Genomic DNA, 23,725 nt, shown 5'->3' on the forward strand with positions numbered 1-23,725 from the left:
GCTGCGATTTTAGCTTCGGAACCTATTCTTCGTTCAATCACATTTCCCGATTTCGGCATCAGCCAATGGAGAATCCCACCCCAGGTCTGTTGAAATTGGAGTTAAAAACATGAGACAGTGGGCAATATACTCCATTTCCAGACAGAAGTGAATCGCACCTGATTTGTGCTCATGGCAAGGATTGCGAAGGAATCCCACCAAAAGATCACCATTTTGGAGCAGCGACCCAGTAGCGAAGCCCCGTGGTTAGCCATCTCCCCCTTCCATTGCAAATCAACCCCCCCCCCCATTCCCTGCTAGAGGGAAGACCAAACTGAGGCAGTGAAACGTATTACTGTTGTGGCACTCACCTGGACATGCACCTGCTAGCTCAGACAGAGGAAGCACCACGTGTCAATCCTGGAAAGAGAAAGCAGTGGCCTGTGTTTGAACCCCTCTGATCCTTGAGCTGCAGCCATTCATTCATTTCCCTTAGTGGGTTATGATTGACAGCTTCCACACATATAGCTTTGACCCTTGTTTCATTCATCTTGTTCATGGTTTAGGAACTCTGAAGTGCTGTAACCACAGTCTTTACAAACATCAACCTCTTCAAAGAGTTAAGTGCATTCCAATCACCTCCCTTCACACTTTGTTTACATAAGTTTAGAGTAGCCAATTATTTTTCTTTTCCATTTAAGGGGCAATTTAGCATGGCCAATCCACCTAGCCAGCTCATCTTTTTGGGGGTGAAACTCCACATGGACAATGACCCAGGGCCGGGATTCAAACCCGGGTTCTCAGCGCCGCAGTCCCAGTGCTAACCACTGCGCCACATGCCGCCCCCCCCTCCCTTCACACTTGAGTGATTTTGAAGTACTGATCTGAAATTGACATCACTTAACCTCGGAGTCAAGTGCTTTCAATTTCCAGCTGAGAATTTCAAAATCACTCAAGTGTGAAGGGAGGTGATTGGAAAGCACTTAATTATGTTTGAAGTGGTCCAGGACCTGTCAATCAAAACTTGATGTTTATAAACATTGTAGTTGGGACACATCAGAGTTACCCAGCCCTGAAGGAAGATGAAGGGAGTAATGCTGGCAACTGTGTGTGTTAAACCTGTCAATCACAGCCAATATCAAAGAGATATAAGTGAATGGCTTGCAGCCCACAGATCTCAAGCATTTAAACAAAGCTGACTGGTTTACTCTTTCCAGGAATTGACACGTGATGCTTCCTGTGTCTGAGTCAGCAGGGGGCAGCACGGTAGCATTGTGGATAGCACAATTGCTTCACAGCTCCAGGGTCCCAGGTTCCATTCCGGCTTGGGACACTATCTGTGCGGAGTCTGCACATCCTCCCCGTGTGTGCGTGGGTTTCCTCCGGGTGCTCCGGTTTCCTCCCAGTCCAAAGATGTGCACGTTAGGTGGATTGGCCATGATAAATTGCTCTTAGTGTCCAAAATTGCCCTTAGTGTTGGGTTGGGTTGGGTGAGGTTACTGGGTTATGGGGATAGGGTGGAGGTGTTGACCGTGGGTAGGGTGCTCTTTCCAAGAGCCGGTGCAGACTCGATGGGCCGAATGGCCTCCTTCTGTACTGTAAATTCTATGTAAACCTCTATGTGTATTGCCCAGGTGAGTGTTAAAATAGTATTTTTTTTCACTGTCGGTCTGTACAGCTCTCTCGCAACCAGATATGTGCCTCTCTTCTGGGGGGCTTCCTGACAGGGATCTCTTTTCTGGTGAGCTTCCTGACAGAGATCTCACTTCTGGGGGTCTCTTTAATTAGGGGGTTGCTGTGGGAGGGTCCTTTTATTTGGGGTCTCTGTGGGGGGCCTTTATTTAGGGGGTCTCTGCACTGCGGGGGTCCCTTTATTTATGGGGTCCCTGTGGGGGCACGTTTATTTTGGGGGGTCTCTTTATTGAGGGTCTCTGGAGGGGTCACTTTATTTAAGGGGTCTCTGATGGGGTTCCTTTTATTTAGGGGTCTCTGGGGTGGTGGGGTACGCACTTTTTACATTGGGAGGGGTGGAGGGTAGCCTTCGATGGACTTTGGGGGAACTCCCTTAATGAATTACCCCCTTTGCCCACCACGAAGTCAACAGCGTCAGGGTCATGTTTGTCAAAAGCAGAAGTCATTCTCGCCTGCATGATTCCTGCCCAGAGGACCTGAGAATTGCGTGGGCCCGGGTAATTGGCACTCGGCCTATTAAATGGGGTGCAAACCCTGATCCCGCAGCCGAAGGGGAGCCGGAGCATCGGAAATGGATTGGCACCCAGCGCCAATCCCGTTTTCTTCACTACTGCGGGATTCTCCGCCTCAGCAGGAATTCCGCAACTGGTGGCGTGAGGTGGAGAATTTCACCCATGATCTCATAGGTAAGATCTCTTGGGAACAGTGAGCAAAACATGATGGAATTTCACATTCCGTTTGAAGGGCCTGAAACTAAATATTTAATAAAGGGAATTACAATGGTATGAAGACTAAATTGACTCAGGTGGACTAGGAAAATAGATTTAAAGATAATATTGTAGATAAGCAGTGACAGACATTTAAGAGGACATTTCATAATTTTCAACAAATAATTTGCATTTAAAATGAAGGACTCTAAGAGAGGAATCAAACTAAAGAAAAAGGAGGAACATAAAAATCATGAAAGTAAACTAGGAGAAGATATAAAAACAGAGTGCAAGAGCTTCTATGAACATATAAAAAGAAAACAATGGCTAAAGTAATTGTTGGTCCCTTAGAAAATGAGACATGAGACTGGGGAATTAATAATGGGAAACAAGGAAATGGCAAAAACCTGGAACAAATATTTTGCAATCATCTTCATAGCAGAAGACACCAAAAGCATCACAATAATAGTAGAAAATCAACAGCCAACCGAGCAGGAGGAACTTGGAACTTTTATCACGGAGGAAAGGTACTATGAAAACTTGTGGGAGCAAAGTTGATGAGGACCCTGGACCTGATGACTTGCAAGCTAATGTCTTTAAAGAAGTAGGGTGCGATTCAACCAAAACATTTCTAAGTGTCATTTTGGGTGGGTTTGGCATGGGTGTTTCTAGTCGGCTTTTTGGATGTGATCCACGCCATTATTCAATCACAGTCATTTTTTGGGGCCTTGGATAGCTTCTTCCAGGTTAAGCCCACAATTAGAAATGTTATCAACACTGGGAAGCTGAACTCGCTGGTGAGACTGGCTCTTCCGAGATCAGGGCACCATGTTGAAAGGATGCCCCGATCTCCAAGTGAGCTTGAGGGTGCCCCACAGCCCCCACACAAAGGCAATGTCACCCCCCACACACATGGGCATTATCCCACACCCCACCAAGTGAGGACCCCGGCTACCAGGTCGCTGAGAGCCCCTCCTTTTTAGGCCTACACACCCACCCCCTTTCGGCCCCCCCTTTCAGGACCCACCCTTCTCTCCCACCCCCCACCCCCAACCTTTTGAAGCCCCTTCATACCCATTCTACACCCATCTGTCCTCCACACCCACTCATCCCTCCTTAAATGGGCATGGCCCCTCAGGCCCAGGGTGGCAGTGCCAAGGTGCTTGGGTGCCAGAGGGAGACCTCGTGTGCTACCCTGCCCTGTCCCCGATCACCCAGGGGTCTCCAATGGCCTGGGAGACCCCCAGGTGCCATTAGGCCTGGTTCACATTTTTTGTGGACCAGTACTAAACGGCACCCTGTCTAGGCCTTGCTGGCAGGCCGTTAGTTCCGGAGTGCTAGGAGAATCTGGCACAGACCAGATCATGGTGTCTCGCACGGTTCGGATGACTCGCGAGGTCCCCGGCCTCGTCACGTCACCAAATCGGGTGCAATGAGGCCAGTAAATCGCACCTGTGGATTCAGATGGCTGCATTGGTTTTAATCTTCCAAACTTCCCTTGATTCTTGAATGGTTCCCGTGGATTCAAATACTGCAAATACAATGCCCCTATTCAAGGAAGGAGGGAGATAGAAAGTGGGGAGCTATAGACCAGTTAGCCTAACTTCTGACTTTGGGAAAATGCTGGAACCCATTACTAAATGAGCAGGAAATTTAGGAAATCATAACGCAATCAAGCAGAGTCAACATGATTTTATGCAAGGGAAATAGTATTTGACATAGATACATAGAACAGTACAGCACAGAACAGGCCCTTCGGCCCTCGATGTTGTGCCGAGCATTGTCCGAAACCAAGATCAAGCTATCCCACTCCCTGTCATTCTGGTGTGCTCCATGTGCCTATCCAATAACCGCTTGAAAGTTCCTAAAGTGTCCGACTCCACTATCACAGCAGGCAGTCCATTCCACACCCTAACCACTCTCTGTGTAAAGAACCTACCTCGGACATCCCTCCTATATCTCCCACCCCGAACCTTATAGTTATGCCTCCTTGTAAAAGCTACATCTACCCGAGGAAATTGTCTCTGAACGTCCACTCTATCTATCCCCCGCATCATCTTATAAGTCGCCTCTATTAAGTCGCCTCTATTCCTCCTTCGCTCCAAAGAGAAAAGCCCTAGCTCCCTCAACCTTTCCTCATAAGACCGATCCTGCAAACCTGGCAGCATCCTGGTAAATCTCCTTTGCACCCTTTCCAATGCTTCCACATCCTTCCTATAATGAGGTGACCAGAACTGCACACAATACTCCAAATGTGGTCTCACCAGGGTCCTGTACAGTTGCAGCTTAACCCCACGGCTCTTAAACTCAAGCCCCCTGTTAATAAACGCGAACATAAATTGACAAATTTATTAGCCTCCTATGAGAATGTAGCAAATAGGGTGGATAAAGATGAACCAACATATTTAGTGTATGAGAATTTCCAAAAGGTATTTGAACAGGTGCCATAATAAAAGGTTAACAAACAAGATAAGCACCCATGTTGGTGGGGGCAATATATTAGCGTGGACAAAGGATTGGTTAATTAACAGGAAACAGAGTTGGGATAAATGGTTGGCAAACTATAAATAGTGGAGTATCACAGGGATCAATGTTGGGGCCTGAACTATTTGCAATCTATATTAGTAACGTGGATGAAACAATGAAATGTATTATAGTCAAATCTGCAGATGTCCAAAAATAGGCAGGAAAGCAAGCTTCAAAGAAGACAGAAGGAGTCTGTAAAAGGGCAGCATGGTGGCACAGTGGTTAGCACTGCTGCCTCACAGCGCCAGGGACCCGGATTCAACTGGAGCCTTGGGCGACTGTCTGTGTGGAGTTTGCCCGTTCTCCCAGTGTCTGCATGGGCTTCTTCCGGGTGCTCCAGTTTCCTCCCACAGTCCAAAAATGTGATTTTGCGGATTGGCCATGTTAAATTGCCCCTTAGTGTCCAGAGATGTGCAGGTGGGGTTACGGGGATTGGGCGGGAGAGTGGACTTGGCTGGAGTGCTCTTATGGAGGGTCAATGCAGACTCGAAGGGGTGAATGGCCCCTTTCTGCGCTGTAGGGGGTCTATGATTCTAGTCAGGTAAAATGAGTGGAAAAAAATCTGTCAGGTGGAGTTTCAAGTGGGAAAATGTGGAGTTATCCACTTCGGCAGGAAGAATGGAAAAGCAGAATGTTATTAAAATGGAACAGGACTACAAAATGCCTACAGTGCAGAGGTATGTCCTGGTTTGGATGTCCTTGAACTTGGCATGCTGGTACAGCAATGAGTCAGGAAGGCAAATGGAATGTTAGGGATGGGGAATAAAAGTAGGAAAGTCTTGCTGCAACTGGCCAGGGCATTGGTGAGATCACACCTCGTGTACGGTTTCAGTGTCTCAAAGAATATACTTGCACTGCAGAAAGTTCAAGAAGACTCACATGGTTGATTCCAGAGATGAAACGAGGAAAAGTTGAACTAATGCTCTTTGGAGTGTAGAAAAGCAAGAGGTGATCTTATTGGAACATACAAGTTTCTGAGGGGGCCTGACAGGATAATGCTGAGAGGATGTTTTCCCTTATGGGACAATCTAGGATTGGGGGCATCATTTCAGAATAAGGGATTGCCCATTTAAGAAAGGAGAGTAATTTCTTCTCTCAAGAGGGCCATGACTCTTTGGTATTGTCTTCAACAGAGAGCTGTGAAGGCTGAATCATTGACTATAAATTCTTGAACTATAGGAAAATCAAGGGTTAGGTGAACAGGCAGGAAAGATCAGCCAAGATCAGAACAGCCACAATATTAAATGGCGGAGCAGGTTCAAGAGGCCATAAGGCCTACTGTTGCTCCTATTTATGCACTCGCATAAATTGTTATGTAGCAGTCAATTTGCATACAGCAAAATCTCACAAACAGCAATGTGACCAGATAATTTGGTTTAATAATGTTGGCTGAGGGATCAATATTGGTCAGTACACAAAGGGAGAAATCTTACTCACCGTCAAAATAATGGGTTATTTTATGTCCACTGGAGGAGGTGGTTTAAATACTTCATCCAAAAAATGGAAATTTCTCCCTTGGTAATGCATGGAAGTATTAGCCTAGTTTCTGTACTAGTCTCTGGAGTGGGACTTGAACCCTCTAACTCAAGAGATGATTAAGCCACCATAGAGCTGCTACTTGAAATGTTAGAAAAGTCTATGAAGACGACAGTTCAGGACAGAAATCATAAAAGCATATAAAATATGAAATAGTATTTGAAATTAGGAAGAACATTTTACAGAGGGATTGGTATTTGACCTTATTTACCAGTTGGGGTAATAGGTTAGGTGGATTGGCCCTTAGTGTCCAAAATTGTCCTTAGTGTTGGGTGGGGTTACTGGGTTATGGGGATAGGGTGGAGGTGTTGACCTTGGGTAGGGTGCTCTTTCCAAGAGCCGGTGCAGACTCGATGGGCCAAATGGCCTCCTTCTGCATTGTAAATTCTATGATAATCTATGATATATGCATTTTAAGGTTGTATAAAATGCAACTGAATGCGGTAGTAGAGGGATCAGTTTTAATGGTCTCAAAGGCTTTCTTTCATACTTGGCTTTTTCATGTTCCTATATTACAACGTTGACCACACTTCAATACTACATTATTGACTGCAAAGCTTTGCAATGCCTTAAGGTCACCAGAGGCGCTGTAGAAATTTAATCTTTCTAATCACCAGGAAAGGCTATTGAAATGGTGCCCAAGGCTACATGATGGCTCCTGGAGAGCGTAGTGATTGAGGTATACAGTCAGAGGTGGTTGCGTGCAGATTAATCAAAAGGGAATTACAGACCTTTGGGGTCTAATGGAGGTAGCCATGTTTGTTAAATGTCTTAATATTCCAAACTGGAAACTCTCAGTTAAGTGATGTTTTTTGTACCAGTAGGTGGAGATGTTGCACCATGAAATATTATTGGTGTTTCAGTCATTTGCTGATCCACTCTTGGCCCCAAGTGTCATCCCTATTTTGTTCACAACAAATGCTGAATCACAGGAAAATATAGCATAACCAGCAGGAGGTTTGTGATGATTACCTTGTTTTTAATCTGGTCACTTTATTCCGTGCCATGTTCAAATGAAACTACGTTAACTGATTAGATTTTAATGAGAGAGAAACACATTTTGGGAGAAGAAAAAATTGTGTGGGGGATGGGGCCCAAATTCAAATTTCTTGTCTTGGTGCACTTGTCTCAGGATGACACGATTTCTGCTATGGGGTGGGAGTTCAGGATGGTTTGGGGCCCACAACCTCCAGACACAGATTAGAGGCTGAGCGACAAGGCAGTCTGGTTTTCTGGGGCTCCGTCCCAATTGTGTTGTTAAATATAAACCCAATCACCTCCAATACTTCCCATACCCAATCCATGCCAACCCATGCTCCCCACCCACCCCAACAGTCCCTTATTGCACCCATGTCAACTTAATGCCAAATCATGTCATCCCATGCCCCCTACCCTTTGCCTTTAAATTCTCCATGCCAACTCATCCAGTATCTAACATGGGCAGACCTCAGGAGCCATGTTGAGATTAAACAAAAGAATGATCCAAGTATCGATTACAGTTTTCATCATAATAAAAACACATTCCCATTCACAAAAATTCATTAAAATCTTTTAAAGGTTCCGTAAATACTTAATCCGTTATCAAAACTCATTTCAAAGACAGCTAATCTTTTAAGAACCGCTTTGAACAGTCAATAAAGCTTCCCCTTCCCTGCTGGGATAGTTAGTAGGGGCTTGGGGAGGGCAGACAGAGTGGAGAGAAATTCAGTTTGTTCTCTTCAAACCCGAGATGCAATCTAAATTCACCTTCGGATCTCAATTAAATGGCATTCAGAGGAGACAGGAATTTGAGAAAATTTTGCATGGAGCTGACAGGTAGGCTAGATCTTCAAAGTTGGGTAGTGGAGAGAGGGCAAGTCGGTCCTCAAATGTGCAGGCAGCATGCCAGGGCTTTTCATAGACCTAAAAGTGCATGCTGTCCTGCTTCTTGAGTCCAAAAAAATAAAGAACAACTTTCTTGGCCCCTATTTTTAAAATTTTTTTTTAAAAAGAGAATTGCTTACAATGGTGCCTTTAAATACAACTGGTTAGACCACAAAGGAGTACATGCACATCCCAGGTTTTCAGGCCTAAATTTGACATTAGGATCCACTACCTGGCATGGAACCCAGATTCATATATTTAAGTTGCCGAATGCTCATTTTAGGCTGGTCCCCTAAGAAATAATTAAACATTTGAGTCAATGGGCGAGATCCTCCATTTGAGAAGCTATGAGCGGAATTCTCCGTCGACCGCGCCGGAATGGGGAAACATGATTGGGCGGAGAATCTCGCATCAGCCAAAAATGGAGGCTGGGGCCGGGTGCCTGACTGAATGCCATGCACCAGTGCCTCGACAGCAGCGTGAATACATTCTGTGCTGCACATACAGTAAACGCTGTTGGTATATCATTAACGGACCTGTTCCAGTATTCTCCGAGGCTCACGCGATGCTCCGCCTCCATCAGGAGGAATTACCGACAGAGAGGTTCACTTGTGGTTTTAATAATCGGGAAACAGGCGCAGTGGCTGTTGAGGGAGAGCGTGGAGGTAGGTCCTGTTCCCAAAGCGAGGCCATGCACTGCCAATACTGCTGCTGGCATGGCTGGCTGAGGAGGCGTCTGCCAGAGCTTGAGCAGCGGAGGTTGGGGGGAAAAGAGTAGCGGAGGTTGACCATGTGATGGGCAGTGGCGTCAGGGTGACCCCTTGCTGCACACTCCATTGACCGCACACCTTGGCCTGTGCTTCGTAGAGGGAAAGCAGCTATATATGTGCACCCACCCCAACCCCTTTCTCCACTCCGCCAACAGCCCTTTCCACCCAGGTGCCACCTGCCAGCAGGCATCACACAGCCGACCCAAAGGCAATTCCCATGATAGCCCCTACAGGAGTGCACTGGTCATGGGCCGCAGGGCCTACGGCGCTCACAGCCTCTGCCACAGTGCACCTGCTGGCAGTAGCCCGTTGGACTTGGTTGGGCACGGGGTACGCACCATGCTTACATGTCTGACTTTGATCCCCTGCAGACAATGGATTTCGGGATCCAACCAGGAATGCCTTGGTGCCGAGCCCTGGAGGATGCATGGAGGCTGTACAAGCAGGCGCTGCTCAGGGAGGATCTTGCAGTAGCAGAGCCTGCTCACCGGAACAGGGACCAGCCGGTGAGGATGGAGAGCCGGCCACCCAACAGAGCGAGGAGGTGGGAAGGAATCGCCGCATTAGGCCTCTTGTGTATCGGCAGCTCCCGTCATTCGAGGACCTGCTGGACCGGGCTAAGACTCTGGCAGAGCAGGAGGACCGTATGGCATATCTGCTGGATTATGGCACAGCTGGAACTATGGGGTATGGGGGAGGACACCCACTCGCGGTGACCTTCAAGGTGACCCCTGAACTTTCTCGCCACGGGGTCCTTCCAGACGCCGAGGGGAGATCAGTACAGGGAACTGGCAAACCTCAGTGCATAGGTGAATCCGTGCTGTCACAAGGCTCTTAATGCCTGGTCGGTACAATATATCAGGTTCAATGTGGACTGAGCCCACCAGGATGCCCGGGCAACAGGGTTTGCAGCCATCGGCGGATGCCCCAGGTCAAAGGGGTGATTGGTGGTATGCATGTCCTCCGACGAGCATCCGCACATGAGCGGGTGGTCTTCACAAACCGAAAGGAGTGCTTCGCAATGAAAATGCAGCTGGTGTGTGACCGTGAGGTACACATCATACATGACTGCGCCCAATACCCGGGTAGTGTGTACGACACCTTCATTCTGGCGCACTCGACGGTTCTCAATATCTTCGAGGCGCAACCCCAGGTGAGAGGTTGGCTCCTCGGTGACAGGGGCTATCCAATGCAGTCGTTGATGCGGCTACAGACGGATGCGGCGACCCTCTGCAATGATGCTTATGCCACGACCAGAGGCGTGATAGAGCGCTGCATCCGCGTCCTGAAGATGCGATTCAGGTGCCTGGAGTGCTCTGGAGGGGCCTTCCTGTGTCAACCCAGGAAGGGTCTCCCACATCGTGGTGACCTGTTGCATCCCCCACAACAGTGTGCAGCAGAGGGGTGACATGCTGGAGGAGGGGGATGAACGCCAGGTCTCGTCCGAAGAGGCGGATGCAGGGGAGGACCAGGATGGGCAGGACATGGGGCCTGGACAGGCACAGGAGCCCGCCAGGATCGGCGCGCAAGGGACACTATGATCGCCTCTAGGTTCGCCAACTGGAAACACTAGCTGATGGCGGCACGAACAGCCCATCCCATCCACACAACCCCCCCCCCCCCCCTCCCCCACTGCCAGCCGAGCACCCCCTCCCATGGCCACTCTCCCTGAACGAACTTCCCCACCCTCTCTACAATTCCTACCTGCCTCACTACGGGGTGCGGGCCCTGGGTTAGCAGTAACAACAGTGGGTCTGGATGGAGGATGATGATAACCTGCTCTGCGATGTGCTCTGGTGCTCTGCATCGTTTGACAATGTCTGACTCCTGGCTATGGTAGCACTTTCCACTGTCCACCTGGGTGATCCCTGCATGCGAGCGGGCCATTCCATTACATGGTCCCACCAAACCCTTAGGGTCACGGAGTTGGGACATCGGTGAGGTGGAGGGCTTGGGGTGGAGAAGGATGGGGTGCGCCGGGTACGGATGCGGAGAGTGGTGGCTGGCCTGGGTGCCCTGGCCTGGGCCCACCTCCAACGGCCACACATCGGTCAAACCCCCCCACCGCCCTCTGCAGCCAGCCCAGCCCACCCCATCCCTCACACCCTCTGACAGAGCACTGAGGCAGGTTGAATCATTTGTGAACAGGTGTTTATTGTGAACAAGTGAAAATGTTTTTACGGGCTTATGCCTTAGCCCCTTACATTATCTTGTGTGCTGCACCTGTGCCAACTTAACTGGTGTCTAACTTTCTGGCCTTACGGGCCCATGTCTAGATGGATCCCAGGTGGTACATCAGGAGTGGAGGTGGCCTGCTGCGAGTTGCGCCCTGAGACCTGGGTCTTCTGGAGCAAACGGACTCAGCAATCACTTGGACGCCCTAGATGGCGTGGTACCACCCTGTACTGCCCGCTGCCCGTCGGATGCATTAGGGGCAGGGGGGAGGGTTCTGAAGTGCTGTGGTGTTCCAGTAACTCACCTGCGGGGGTCACCAGCATGGGCCCCATCACCTCCTCCTCTCTCGGGAAGCGTGAAGGCCCCCGAGCTACTCCTTGGGATGGGATGTGGCTGGAGTAAGCTCTGGGGCCTCCTCTTTCACCTCGCACTGCCAATTCTGGAGGCCCACTCTCGACTCGACCAGGGTCTCAATGCTCAAGGCCATGAAGCACAGGGACTGGGCCACCTCCGTCTGGAACGGTGTCACATCCTCTGTGACTGTGCCCAGTCCATCTGTGACTGTCTAAGGTCATCCAGTGCCAGCCCAATGCTCTCGGCGCCTGCAGCCATGACCCGCTGTGACTGTGACGCCGCTGCAATGCTCAGGTCACTCTGGTATATAGCTGCCTGTGACAGGACAGCCCTGTTGTGGGCCTCAGCCACCATCTGCAAAGAGTGCCCCAGGCCTTGGACATCCTGACCCATGGCTGATACCTTTGCCCCTAGGGGGGCAAGCATGGTCGGCACCACCTCCTGCCCTTGCAGGCGGCTGGACTCCTCCAACTGCACCTCTGGTGCTGGATGGCTGCTGATAACTCCTCCTCATGTAGTCTCAGACTCTGTGTTCGCATCTCCAGCACCGATGGTTCCGCCGCTTCCAGAAGCCCAAGACCCATCTGAACGGCAGCTAGTCCCTGGGGCCCGGGTCGCCCTCTGACCGTCCGCCCTCTCGGGAGTTCCTAACTCAACCTGATGTACCGCAGCATGTGTGTGGATAGTGCCCCAGCATCCTCTTCACTATAGTGGCAATCTAAGGCGAGTGTCTCTGGGATAATGGAGGGCGTTGGAGCCAGCTGTAACGAATAGTCGGAGGCATCACCCGGACTCGTGCTCCGGGGTGTCGCGGGCTGGTGTTTGGAGTCTCGCTTCGCTGTCCGGTCCTGCCGCATCACTCAACATGTCCTGGAGTTGTGGCTGGAGGCGGGGACACCAAATGATCCTGCAAGACACAAGAATTGACGTGCGGTTGGATTGCAGGTTGGGTGGCAGTGTGGAAGTTGTAAAATGTTGTGGTTGGGGTGTGGAGGGGTTGGGGTGTTGTGGTTGGGGTGTGGAGGTGGTGGGGTGTTGTGGTTGGGGTATGGAGGTGATGGGGTGTTGTGGTTGGGGTGTGGAGGTGATGGGGTGTTGTGGTTGGGGTGTGGAGGTGATGGGATGTTGTGGTTGGGGTGTGGAGGTGATGGGGTGTTGTGGTTGGGGTGTGGAGGTGATGGGGTGTTGCGGTTGGGGTGTGGAGGTGGTGGGATGTTGCGGTTGGGGTGTGGAGGTGGTGGGGTGTTGTGGTTGGGGTGTGGAGGTGGTGGGATGTTGCGGTTGGGGTGTGGAGGTGGTGGGGTGTTGTGGTTGGGGTGTGGAGGTGGTGGGATGTTGTGGTTGGGGTGTGGAGGTGGTGGGATGTTGTGGTTGGGGTGTGGAGGTGGTGGGGTGTTGTGGTTGGGGTGTGGAGGTGGTGGGATGTTGTGGTTGGGGTGTGGAGGTGGTGGGATGTTGTGGTTGGGGTGTGGAGGTGGTGGGGTGTTGTGGTTGGGGTGTGGAGGTGGTGGGGTGTTGTGGTTGGGGTGTGGAGGTGGTGGGATGTTGTGGTTGGGGTGTGGAGCTGGTGGGATGTTGTGGTTGGGGTGGTGTGGGGAGGTGGGGTGGAGAGCTGGTGTGGGGGTTGTGCCACACGTGCCATAGGGGCACTACAACTCAGCCAGGGCTCACCTGGTTCCCCGATGTCGACTTCCGCCTTGACAATGGCCCTGTCCCCGGGCCCATGACAATGAGGGTGCACAGGTCTACACTGCCCCCTCCAGTTGTCTCTCTCTCTCCCTGCAGTTGTGAACCGACTTCTCCTGGGCAGTGGGGTGAGGAGACAGAAAATGCAGAGTGTGAGATATTCGGATGCTGGCAGCACACTGGGTGTGCAGCTTGTGGCCTTTGTCAAAGCGGTCGTGGTGGGCAGTAGGGGTGCTGGCATGTGATGCAGGGTGGGTGCGATCAGACTGCTGGCATGTGGGGTTCGGTCACCCTCTGGGTGGGGGGGGGGGGGGGGGGAGACTTACAGGTGTGGGGTGGGGTTGCTGCCAGGCGGCATGGTGCTGGCCTTTCACTTTGGCTGCCCTGAGTAGGTCATGCAGCTTCTTCCAGCACCGCCAACCGGTCCTGGCGGTGGAGCCCATGGAGCTCATGACCTCGCCCAAGGCCTAGTGTACGGCAGTGGGTGTCAGCCTTCTACACATCCCAGGGAACAAGCTGCCCGGCCTCTCCTCCATGGTGTTCAGCAGGGTCTCGAGTTCTGCATCTGCGATCCGGGGTGCCGCTCTTCGGATTGCCATCTTGTTGGCTGGAATGACTGTGTTTGGGGAGTGGAGTGTTTATATGCAGCTGCAGTTTGTCAGCCTCTCGAGTACCAAACCTGACCCCGGCGAATTGGACACCATTTTTCATTGGAATTGCACTAGTTCCACGTGGTGCCGGTGCTAGCCGTTAACTGATTGCTCCGGGACAGACGCCGCCTCTGTGATCGTAGAGCACTAACGATTCAGTCCTGGCATCAGTCTCTGAATCCAGTTTTATGCTCTCCTGCCAGAACGGAATTGCACCTGATTTGTGCTCGCCGATTCCCAACCCTTTTATCCATGGCGAGGTTTGCGTACAAATCACGCTATCGGGCCACCATTTTGAGTCCCGCGGCTGACCACTCTCTCCCCCCCACCCCCCCCTTCCTCACATAGCAATTCACCCCCCACCCCCACAATGCCATTCAGCCCCCCCTCCCATGGATTATCTGGATACGCCCCCCCCACCCCCTGTCTTCACCGTCTTCCCCCCAGTATGGGGGTGGTCCGACAGAATAAAATGCTTTCCATGCACTTCCCTTCACGGTTGAGTGATTTTAATGTGGTCAACTAGAAATTGACATTCTGCTTGAATGGTCCAGATGTCAAAGCTTGATGTTTCTAAACATTGCAGTCAGAGCACTTCAGAATTACTCAACCATGAAGGAAAATTAATGGAACAATGCTGACTGCTGGGTGTGTGTGGAAGCTGTCAATCACAGCCTAGTAAAATCAATATCAAAGAGAAATGAATGAATGACTTGCAGATCAAAGACTGGAGTGCAACATTTACACCATCGAGAAGGAGATCAATTCCAATTTTTCTATTCGCGTTAATGCTAATAGTTATTTAGCTAGGTAAAATATTCACTATTTAGATTCTGCTGTAACACAGTGTCTGCGTCATACCCTTTTTAGTTAATAGAAACCATTCAAATCAAAGTGCCATGCTACAGAAGATGCTTTTATTCTGCCAGGCATCTTAATCCCCTTTATCTTAAACTGACCTGTTCCAATTGTCTCCTAGTCTTTGTTCAATGTATTTGTTCTCTTTTCTGATCCCTGCCCTTCAGGGCAGCGGTTCCCAGCCAGTGTACGACCTTCCAAGTGCACCGTGAAAAACTAACCTTTGTCTTCAGCTCTGTGGTTGGCATCTCCAAGACCTGACAAATCTTGAACCTTCCGCGTATGTGCTGGCTGGGAAGAACGGCACATGCGCGGTTCAGATTTGTTATGTTGGTTAGGCGGATGGGCCTTGGAGCTGAAGACAAAGGCCCATTGCACTCGCACAAAAAGCAAAAACTCAAAAAGGGCACAAAACACCTGGGAGAAGCAGGAGACATAGGGAGAGGTATTTTGTACAGAGGTGTGCCTTGACATACAAAAGGTTGGGAACCACTGCATCAGAGTGTCTATATTCTTGGAATTTCATGCTCTCCAATTGTTTTTTTTTATCCGTTATTTCAGTGTCAATTCTAATCAGCATATAGTATATGGAGAACTCGGTTAATAAGTTTAGAATATGCATGCCTAACAAAAGACCACTGCTGTCCATCTGCCCATTTCTGATGTTCAGAAAATATTATACTATATTTATCTCTTAAACCTCTCAATTTCATATTTTACTAAAATATTTCTTAGCTGCACTCTTTGTCCTCACCTACTTCTTGGGTTCTCTCTGTGAAAGGGGTTATACCTATACAGTCTGTTCATTTTCTCCCTAATGATGTGAGGCCTATGGTCGAAGTTGCACTTTCTTTATGTCAGGTGATTTAGTAGGATTTGGTTTAACTGCAACCCTTCAATCCTTCAATAAATCCCCATAGAGTTTACTTTCCTTCAGTGATAAATCCATAACTGTGTTCTAGCTGTTTCTTGTAGCAATGCTCCAACCTTCCACTTCTGGATAGATTTGTGGCCACTTAAGTCAAAAACTATAATCTTTGACAGGGAGAATTAACTACTTCTTTCTACTGCTCAATTTGTTTGTTGAAGTGGAGAATGGAGATCCCAGACTACCTATATTTGGAATGATGTGAAATATGATACACCCCTGAACACTAAAATGTATCTCTTGTATCAATCTGATTTTTGAGCATGCTTCAAATAAATCGCAGCAGAGAAAAAATATTATTTTTGCGACAGTAAGTGGATAATCTACTGTTCAGAGAAAGTTGTCTGTGCACATCAAAAAAACCTAATATGAATTCCGATAAAACTTACCAACCACAGAAATATCCAAAGGTGTAAGACATCAGGGTGATCCCATTCAAAGGGGAGGACAGCAATTAAAAAATCAAATTGCTACATTCACTATATTATCAAATAAAGTATTCATGACAAGGAAATTAACAGATAAAAGTTGTTTTAAGCTCCTCCTTCTCCACGCCCCCGTAATGGAATTATAATAGTTAACCCATTCAATGCTATATAAAATCAGTGTTTGAACAATATGAACAATTAACTCAAAAATTGTCTGGATCCCTTCTCAGTCTAAGCCTGTCACTCACTTTTGTTTAACTTGTTATTATGTCACCAAATGAGGTAATAAGTTTTCCCTGAATTTCAATGTCTTGTAAATAGATACCCTGGGGCATATTCTTAGATCACTAAAAGGATTTAGCATTTTACAGTTACTATTCCTAACAGCATATTTATTATATGCTATTTGAAATATGTTTCCAGAATTTGTGTGTTTTATGCACTGTAATTTCCTTCTTCGGTTAGAACCCACATATTACACGACCCAACTAACAAGCTATTCTAAATGTAATACAGAGAATACTTAAATCGAAGAGTCAATCTATTCACCTCTTCGCCCTTCAAATACATCATTAATTTCTTTCAGCAGAATGGACATATCGTTTAGTTGTGACTCCCATGCTTCGCAAAAGACATCTAGGTTTTCTTTGGCAATCTTACTGGAAGGGTGAAGAGCCAAGGTCTGTGCGGCAGAAATGATCTGAGAACAAAACAGAATAATTCATGTGGCAATATAAAGGAAGCCTAATATGTACTGGATGTTATTGAAAGTGCACAGATAGGAGACCTTGGAATTGTGAGTATCAAATTTTCTGTGTTTAAAAACGCAGTGAACTGCATTCTAACTGCCATGATATACAAGGGTTATTAAAGACTTGTTTTGTTGCTTGGTACAAAAATTTAAATAAAAGCTAGCACAGTTCCACAATATAATACCATGGAACTATTTGACAAAACCGTCTGTCCCTCCATTGAGTTAATGATTTTAGTCCAATTAGCTAAAAGAAATGTTGAGTGAGTGAGGAAAAAATAGACAATTAAGAAGCTCACCTGCTATTTTGAAGAGAAAAAAACAATTAGTAGGCTATTCAACTTATTAAAAAAGCAGTTGAGTGCAATTTTACATTTCTCACCACATTTTTCGATAGTGAGCTGGGAAAAATATTGGAGGTGATTTACCCTATGTACAAGGAGGTGGCACAAGGGCCGGTGAAAAGGCCTGAAAATGGATCACGGCTGTAAGTAGCAGTAGAGTCTACTGAAGTGGTTGACTGTTGGAAGAATTTATTTCTTCACTGTTTTCAGACTGAGATTACATACAAGGGGAGTGAGGGGAGGCAGGGGCCCTTTCAATGGTGGCTTTAATCGACTTCTGGTTCAAGGCCTAACCCCTCTTGTGCTGGACATTCTGCCGGTTTGGGTGCAGGGACCCTATTCCCAGCACTAATATGTGAGCCTTCTTGCCGAGTGGCTGCTAATTGGTCAGTTGCACTTGATTCATCATGCTGCAAGCAGCGAGTAGACTATATATTAAGTTCTGCCCTGTCATTCTGTCACAAACTGTAAAATCCAGCCCGTTGCGAGTAAAAAGAAATTCTTTTAAAAAAAGATTGAGAGTGAAGTCAATCCATTTCCTTGAAAAATGCTCCATGCACATTTTGGGGGGCTTATTTTTAAAGGTATAACGTATGACAATGAAATACCGTGGGAAAATTATAAGCAGTTCAAAACTTAACCAAACTTCCATACCTGTGGACCAACAACTTGAAATGTTTCTTCTGCATGTAAACAAGTAATCGCTAGGGGTTCTGTTCCTGACACATGTCGCAGTAATCGAGAAGTCTGGAGGGCGGAATAAAACAACACAGGTTTTACAGGGGTCACAAAACATAAATGAGATTTCAATGAACTACAACTGAGACAACCTGAAAATTTTTTCTACTAACTAAAATTTTTCTAGGTTCTATTATTAGTTAAAAACAAAGTAGTTAATTAGCTGATATACACAACATGCATGTTGCAAATGTAATGCAGGCGGTATAATATTGTGGATACAAGACCGGACTGACAAACCTACAAGTCATCATTCAATGCCACAATAGCAGGTTGTGGAATTGAATTTAATAAAGGTCATTTGTGGGTTAGGACCAGAAAAACAATGACTGTGAAAACTGACAGATAACTGTAAATCCCAGTTGATTACAAATGGCTTACACACACGAACAGACTCAAAAACAGCTTCTTCCCCACTGTTACCAGACTTCAAAATGACCCTCTTATGGACTGACCTCATTAACATTACACTCCTGTATGCTTCATCCGATGCTGGTGCTTATGTAGTTACATTATATACCTTGTAGTGCCCTGTTATGTATTTTCTTTAATTCCCTTTTCTTCCCTTGTACTTAATGATCTGTTGAGCTGCTCACAGAAAAATACTTTTCACTGTACCTCGGTACATGTGACAATAAACAAATCCAATCCAATCCAATCCTTACATTAAAGGAACCCATCACTGCAACTCAGCCTGATCTAACAATGGTTGGCACTATGTGGTTTACTCAATACTCTCTCGGTTGGTGCTATATAGTATACTCAATGCCCTCTCAAGTGGCCGAAGCAAGTTGCTCACTTGTGCAAATATTTGTTACAAAGTATAACATGGTATCAATGAGTGGAGGATGCCAATCCCACGGTGGAGTGCCAGTACTTGAGCACCCTGACACCGAAGTTATTGGTGGGCAGAAAAAAGCTGCAAATGGATTTTGAATAGTTATCAATGGGCAAAGTGGTGAGCCTGTTGCGACGCTCAAGGTGGGCATATTATGAGTATGGGGAGAAGGTCAGTTGTTTTTTTTGGCTCACCAGCTGCCCCTTGGGAGATAGTGCAGGTTAGGGATGTGGGTAGTGTCATAATATCCACTCTTGTATATAATGAGATGCAGACAGGCAGTGATTGACACATAGGATGACCAATAAGCATACAACACAGCACAGCCAATCACCAGACAGGACACTACCACTATAAAGCCAGAGGGCACTAGGTTTCCCGCTCTCTCGGGACCCAGCTACTGAGACAGTTGGAGTCCACGAGCTAGCAAGCACAAACACCATGCGGTAGCTAGTAAGTCTGGTCAGGCTACTACAAGGTCACTAGTCAGATCAGTATAGTGTCGACCCACAGCTGAATATGTACAGCAGTTCATCTAGTTGAATAAAACAGTTGGATCTTCTCCAGTGTTAGACGTCTGTTTCTAACTTCCCTGCATCGAGTGCAGTCCACATCGAACCAACCTGCCTAACACATCAGGTAGCAGGTTGATTTCTGCCCCAGAGAAGGTTAATGAGGTGTTTGAGGCCTTCTGTTGTGGGTTGTACGAGTCAGAATCTCCGGAGGAGGGTGCATCAATGAATTAATTTTTGGATGGGTTGATCTTTCCAGAGGGAGAGCAGGAGAGAAGGCAGAAATTGGAGATGCCGAAAGGGCTGGAGGAGATTATAAGCTGTATTCGGTCAATGCAGACGGGTAAAGCTCTGGGTCCGGATGGGTTTCCCATTGAATTTTATGAACAATTTGCGGGTCAGTTGATCCCACTTATGCTGGATATGTTTAATGATTATGTGGGAGTGTTGCTGGCCACATTGGCGCATGCATCGATCAATCTCGATCCTGAAGGAAGACAAGGATCCTAGGGAATGTGGGTCATATTGGCCTATCTCGTTGTTGTACGCTGACGCCAAGTTGCTGGCTAAAGTATTGGCAATGCGTTTGGAGCCCTGCATACCTGGAGCTATCTCTGAGGAGCAGACTGGATTTGTTAAGGGCTGGCAGTTGATGACCAATATTAGCAGATTGTTAAATGTGGTTCTCTCGCCCTCCCTAGGGACGAGCCAGAAGAGATTATTTTGAGGGACGTGGAGTAGGATTTGATAGAGTTGAATGGGTTTCACCTCTCTCAAAGGGGCTTCAGGCCAAAATTTATTTAATGGATTAGGTTTTTGTACAGGGCCCCCACCAAGTGTACGTACTAATTCCCTGAGCTTGGGTTATTCCCAACTGAACTGGGGTACAGGACAAGGGTATCTGTTGTCTCCGCTATTGTTTGCCTTAGCAATTGAGCCGCTGGCCATTGCTCTGAGGTCTCCTACCAGGTGGAGGGGGATAAAGCGCCTGGGGGGGGGGGGGGGGGGGGGGGGGGGGGAAGAGGAGAGAGAGAGAGAGAGAGAGAGAGAGAGCATAGGATGTCTTTATATGCGGACGCATTGTTACTATATGTTACGGACCCACTCTCCAATGTGGGAGAGATAATGGAGTTCTTCAGGAAGTGCCTCCTTTTAGGGGTGCAAGCTGAATCTGGGCAAGAGTGAATATTTTCTGGTGAACCCCCCAGGGAGGGGAGCTGATCTGGGAAGGCTGCCGTTTCATCCGGCTGGGACCATCTGGGAATGCTCCATAATCTTAACTTCTCTGATCTGGTGGAGGGAGTGAAGGCCGATTTGAAAAGCTGGGATGCCCTTCCTCTGACCTGAGCAGGTAGGCTACAGAGAGTGAAGGTGAATATTCCCCGAGGTTTTTTGTTTTTGTTCCAGCGTCTCCCAGTTTTTCTCCCCAAGTCGTTCTTTTGCAGGGTTAATAAATTGATATCTACTTTTGTTTGGGCTGATAAGACTCCTCTGGTTCATAGGACGTTTTTGCAAAGGGATAGGCAGTTAGGGGTAATGTCACTACTAGATAGCAAATATTTATAAGGTGTGGGGATAGTTCGAGCACTCGGACTCTATATGGGGCGGATGGAGGAGGTTTTGTGCATAGGGTCGAGTCGGAGGGCCTTGGTTACTGCAACACTTCCATTTTCCCCTGCTAGATTCTCTTCGAGCCTGGTGGTAATAGCCATTTTGAGGATTTAGAATCAGTTTAGGTAGCATTTTAAACTGGGCTGTGCCACTGCTGGCTTGAATTTTCAGGAACCAAAGGTTTGTGCCATCTGGCTTAGATTCATTATTTAGGGCATGGGAAAGGGAGGGAGTGTAAAGTTTTAGCGACATGTTTCTGAAAGGTAGATTCGCCAGCCTGAACGCGTTGTTAGAGACGTTCCAGCTCCCATGGGGGAATGTATTCAGGTACTTGCAGGTGCGTGAATTTTTAAAGCAAGAACTTCCTTTATTTCCCCTGGGACCATTGTCTTTGCTTTTGGACAGGGTCCTGTCCTTGGAAGAGATAGGGGAGGGCAGGATTTCAAAGGTCTATAAGTAGATGATGGTGACAGAGCAGGCATCATTAGAGGAGGCAAAGATAAAGTGGGAGGGTGAGCTGGATTTGATCTTTGAGGGAGGAATGTGGAGTGAGGCACATCACAGGGTCAACTTCATCTCCATGTGCGAGGTTAAGCCTGATCCAGTTCACAGGGCTCATCTGAGTGGGTTCTTCTCTGGGGTGGAGGATGTGTGAGAGCAGTGCTCTAGGGGCCGGCGGATTACGCACACATGTTTTGGTCTTGCCCCAAGTTCGTTAGTTTTTGGATCTCCTTTTTTGATGCAACGTTGGGATTTTGGGCGTTCAGCTGGTTATGCTGGTTGGTGGCCATTTTTGGAGTTTTGGACTCGCCGGTGCTGCAGATGGCGATGAGGGCAGATGTACTAGCCATCACCTGGCTAATAGCCTGGAGGCAAGTTCTGCTTGGGTGGAGGTGCCCGGTTCCGCCGAAAGCCTCGGTATGGCTGGGGTCCTGATGGAATTTCTGCATCTGGAGAAGATCAAGTGTACCATGAGGGGGTCGGTGGAAGGATTCTAATTCGAGGTGCCAGCCCTTCATCTCCTTGTTCAGGGAACTGGGTATCGTCAGCTGTTCAGGAGGGGGTTCTCTGTATTTTGTTTAAGGTATGGCTTTTTTTTTTCTCATAGGGGGTGAGGTGAGAGGAGGTATGAAGGGATTGAGCGGCTGTTGTATCGTTTTTTGTGTATAATGAAAAGTTTTGTCTGAATAAAATTATTTTAATAATATGGGTACTGTTAGTGTGCACACAGACATTTCACACATGCCCAGACATTCAAGGTGCAAACACATCCACTTTTCTTTCTGCAGTCTGAACACCTATTCAAATCCATGTCAGCCATTGATAAGTTCAATAGAATTCTTATGCTGAGCACTATGGCCACTGCTGAAAGAGCACATTGCTTCACGTGTTGTCTTACAAAAGACCTGTATAACTGCAGCAATACTTTCTTACTCTTATGCTCCAAACCACTTGTAATAAAGGAGAACATACAATATTCCTTCCTCATTACTTGTGGTACATGTGCTGTATGTTAACTTCATGACTTGCACAGGAGGACTGACAATGCCCTCTGCAGCCCACATTTTACAAAACTCTCTTTTTTGAAATCTGCTTTTCCATTTTTCTATTCTACCTCCAAAATTTCACATTTCGTAACATTTGAGACTAAATAGTGCAGCCACTAGATGGCGCAGTAACACACCAAGGCCGTTATGCCCAGTTTTGAAAGCTTATCCTTAAATGGGCAAAATTGCTTAAAATTGAATATTTTGTAAAATTGGTTCGGAGGGTATTACAAAGTGCAATGAAGAATTACAGAATATTTCTTTTTCTGAGTGAGTTCTTCAAATTAACTATAAACTTTGTTCAGAGTAAATTCAAAAAGCCATTCAGGTGGATCAAAATTATCATGGAAACTCCATAAATCTGAAATGTTATCTGAGAACCAAGGACTGAAAAGTATTTTTTTTAAATGAACTGCATTCGCTGATATACACTCTGTTACTTGTACTATGTATTTTATACACAGTAATAACATATGCTCAAATACATACATGACCACACATTTACGACAGCTTTACAATTTCATATCTGTAAAAAGCGTCTTGAAATTTTTAATGTATTAGATGAAGCAAGATGGGAGGTGGCTCATGTGGTGCATATATACCGGCATAGAGCAGTCAAGTCGAATGGTCTGTTTTTAGTGCTGTAAATTTGAAGTAATTCTATGTTGTAAGAGACGCCCTACAATACTTACATCTCTTGAGCACCTGCCACAAACACTGATACACTTCCAGAGCTGTTTTGCAAGTTATCCGACCCTCCTAGAGACCTCCTTGCAAATACTGACAGATCTCCGACACTGTTCATTAACCATTATACACTCAGTCCCAGAGGCCCTTTTAATACTGATTACACTCCCAGGAACCGCTGCTAATATTTACATATGCCTGGAAACCCCTGAAAATATTGACACACTCTGGAAGTATCCCTTACAAATATTTAATCATAGAATTTACAGTGCAGAAGGAAGCCATTCAGCCCATCAAGTCTGCACCAGCTCTTGGAAAGAGCACCCTACTTAAGCCCACACCTCCACCCTATCCCCATAACCCAGTAACGCCAGCTAATTGTTTTTGGACACTAAGGGCAATTTAGCATGGTCAATCCACCTAATCTGCACATCTTTGGACTGTGGGAGGAAACCGGAGCAGCCGGAGGAAACCCACGCAGACACGGAGAGAACGTGCAGACTCCGCACAGACAGTGACCCAAGCTGGAAATCGAACCTGAGACC

At 47.4% G+C, this 23,725-nt stretch overlaps 1 protein-coding gene across 4 annotated transcripts in view; it reads right to left on the reverse strand.

Moving 5' to 3' along the window:
- ctnnal1 (catenin (cadherin-associated protein), alpha-like 1) overlaps positions 1–23,725 on the reverse strand; it is a 501,890-nt gene that overhangs the window by 35,696 nt on the left and 442,469 nt on the right. For all 4 annotated transcript variants that reach the window (XM_072508728.1, XM_072508726.1, XM_072508725.1 and 1 more), the window contains 2 exons: positions 17,902–17,994; positions 16,702–16,852 (listed from right to left, as the gene is read on the reverse strand). In XM_072508728.1, coding sequence (XP_072364829.1) covers positions 16,702–16,852; positions 17,902–17,994 — 244 coding nt within the window. The remainder of the gene's footprint in view (positions 1–16,701; positions 16,853–17,901; positions 17,995–23,725) is intronic.

This window comes from Scyliorhinus torazame, chromosome 6, assembly GCF_047496885.1.
Source record: "Scyliorhinus torazame isolate Kashiwa2021f chromosome 6, sScyTor2.1, whole genome shotgun sequence".
NCBI lineage: Eukaryota > Metazoa > Chordata > Chondrichthyes > Carcharhiniformes > Scyliorhinidae > Scyliorhinus > Scyliorhinus torazame.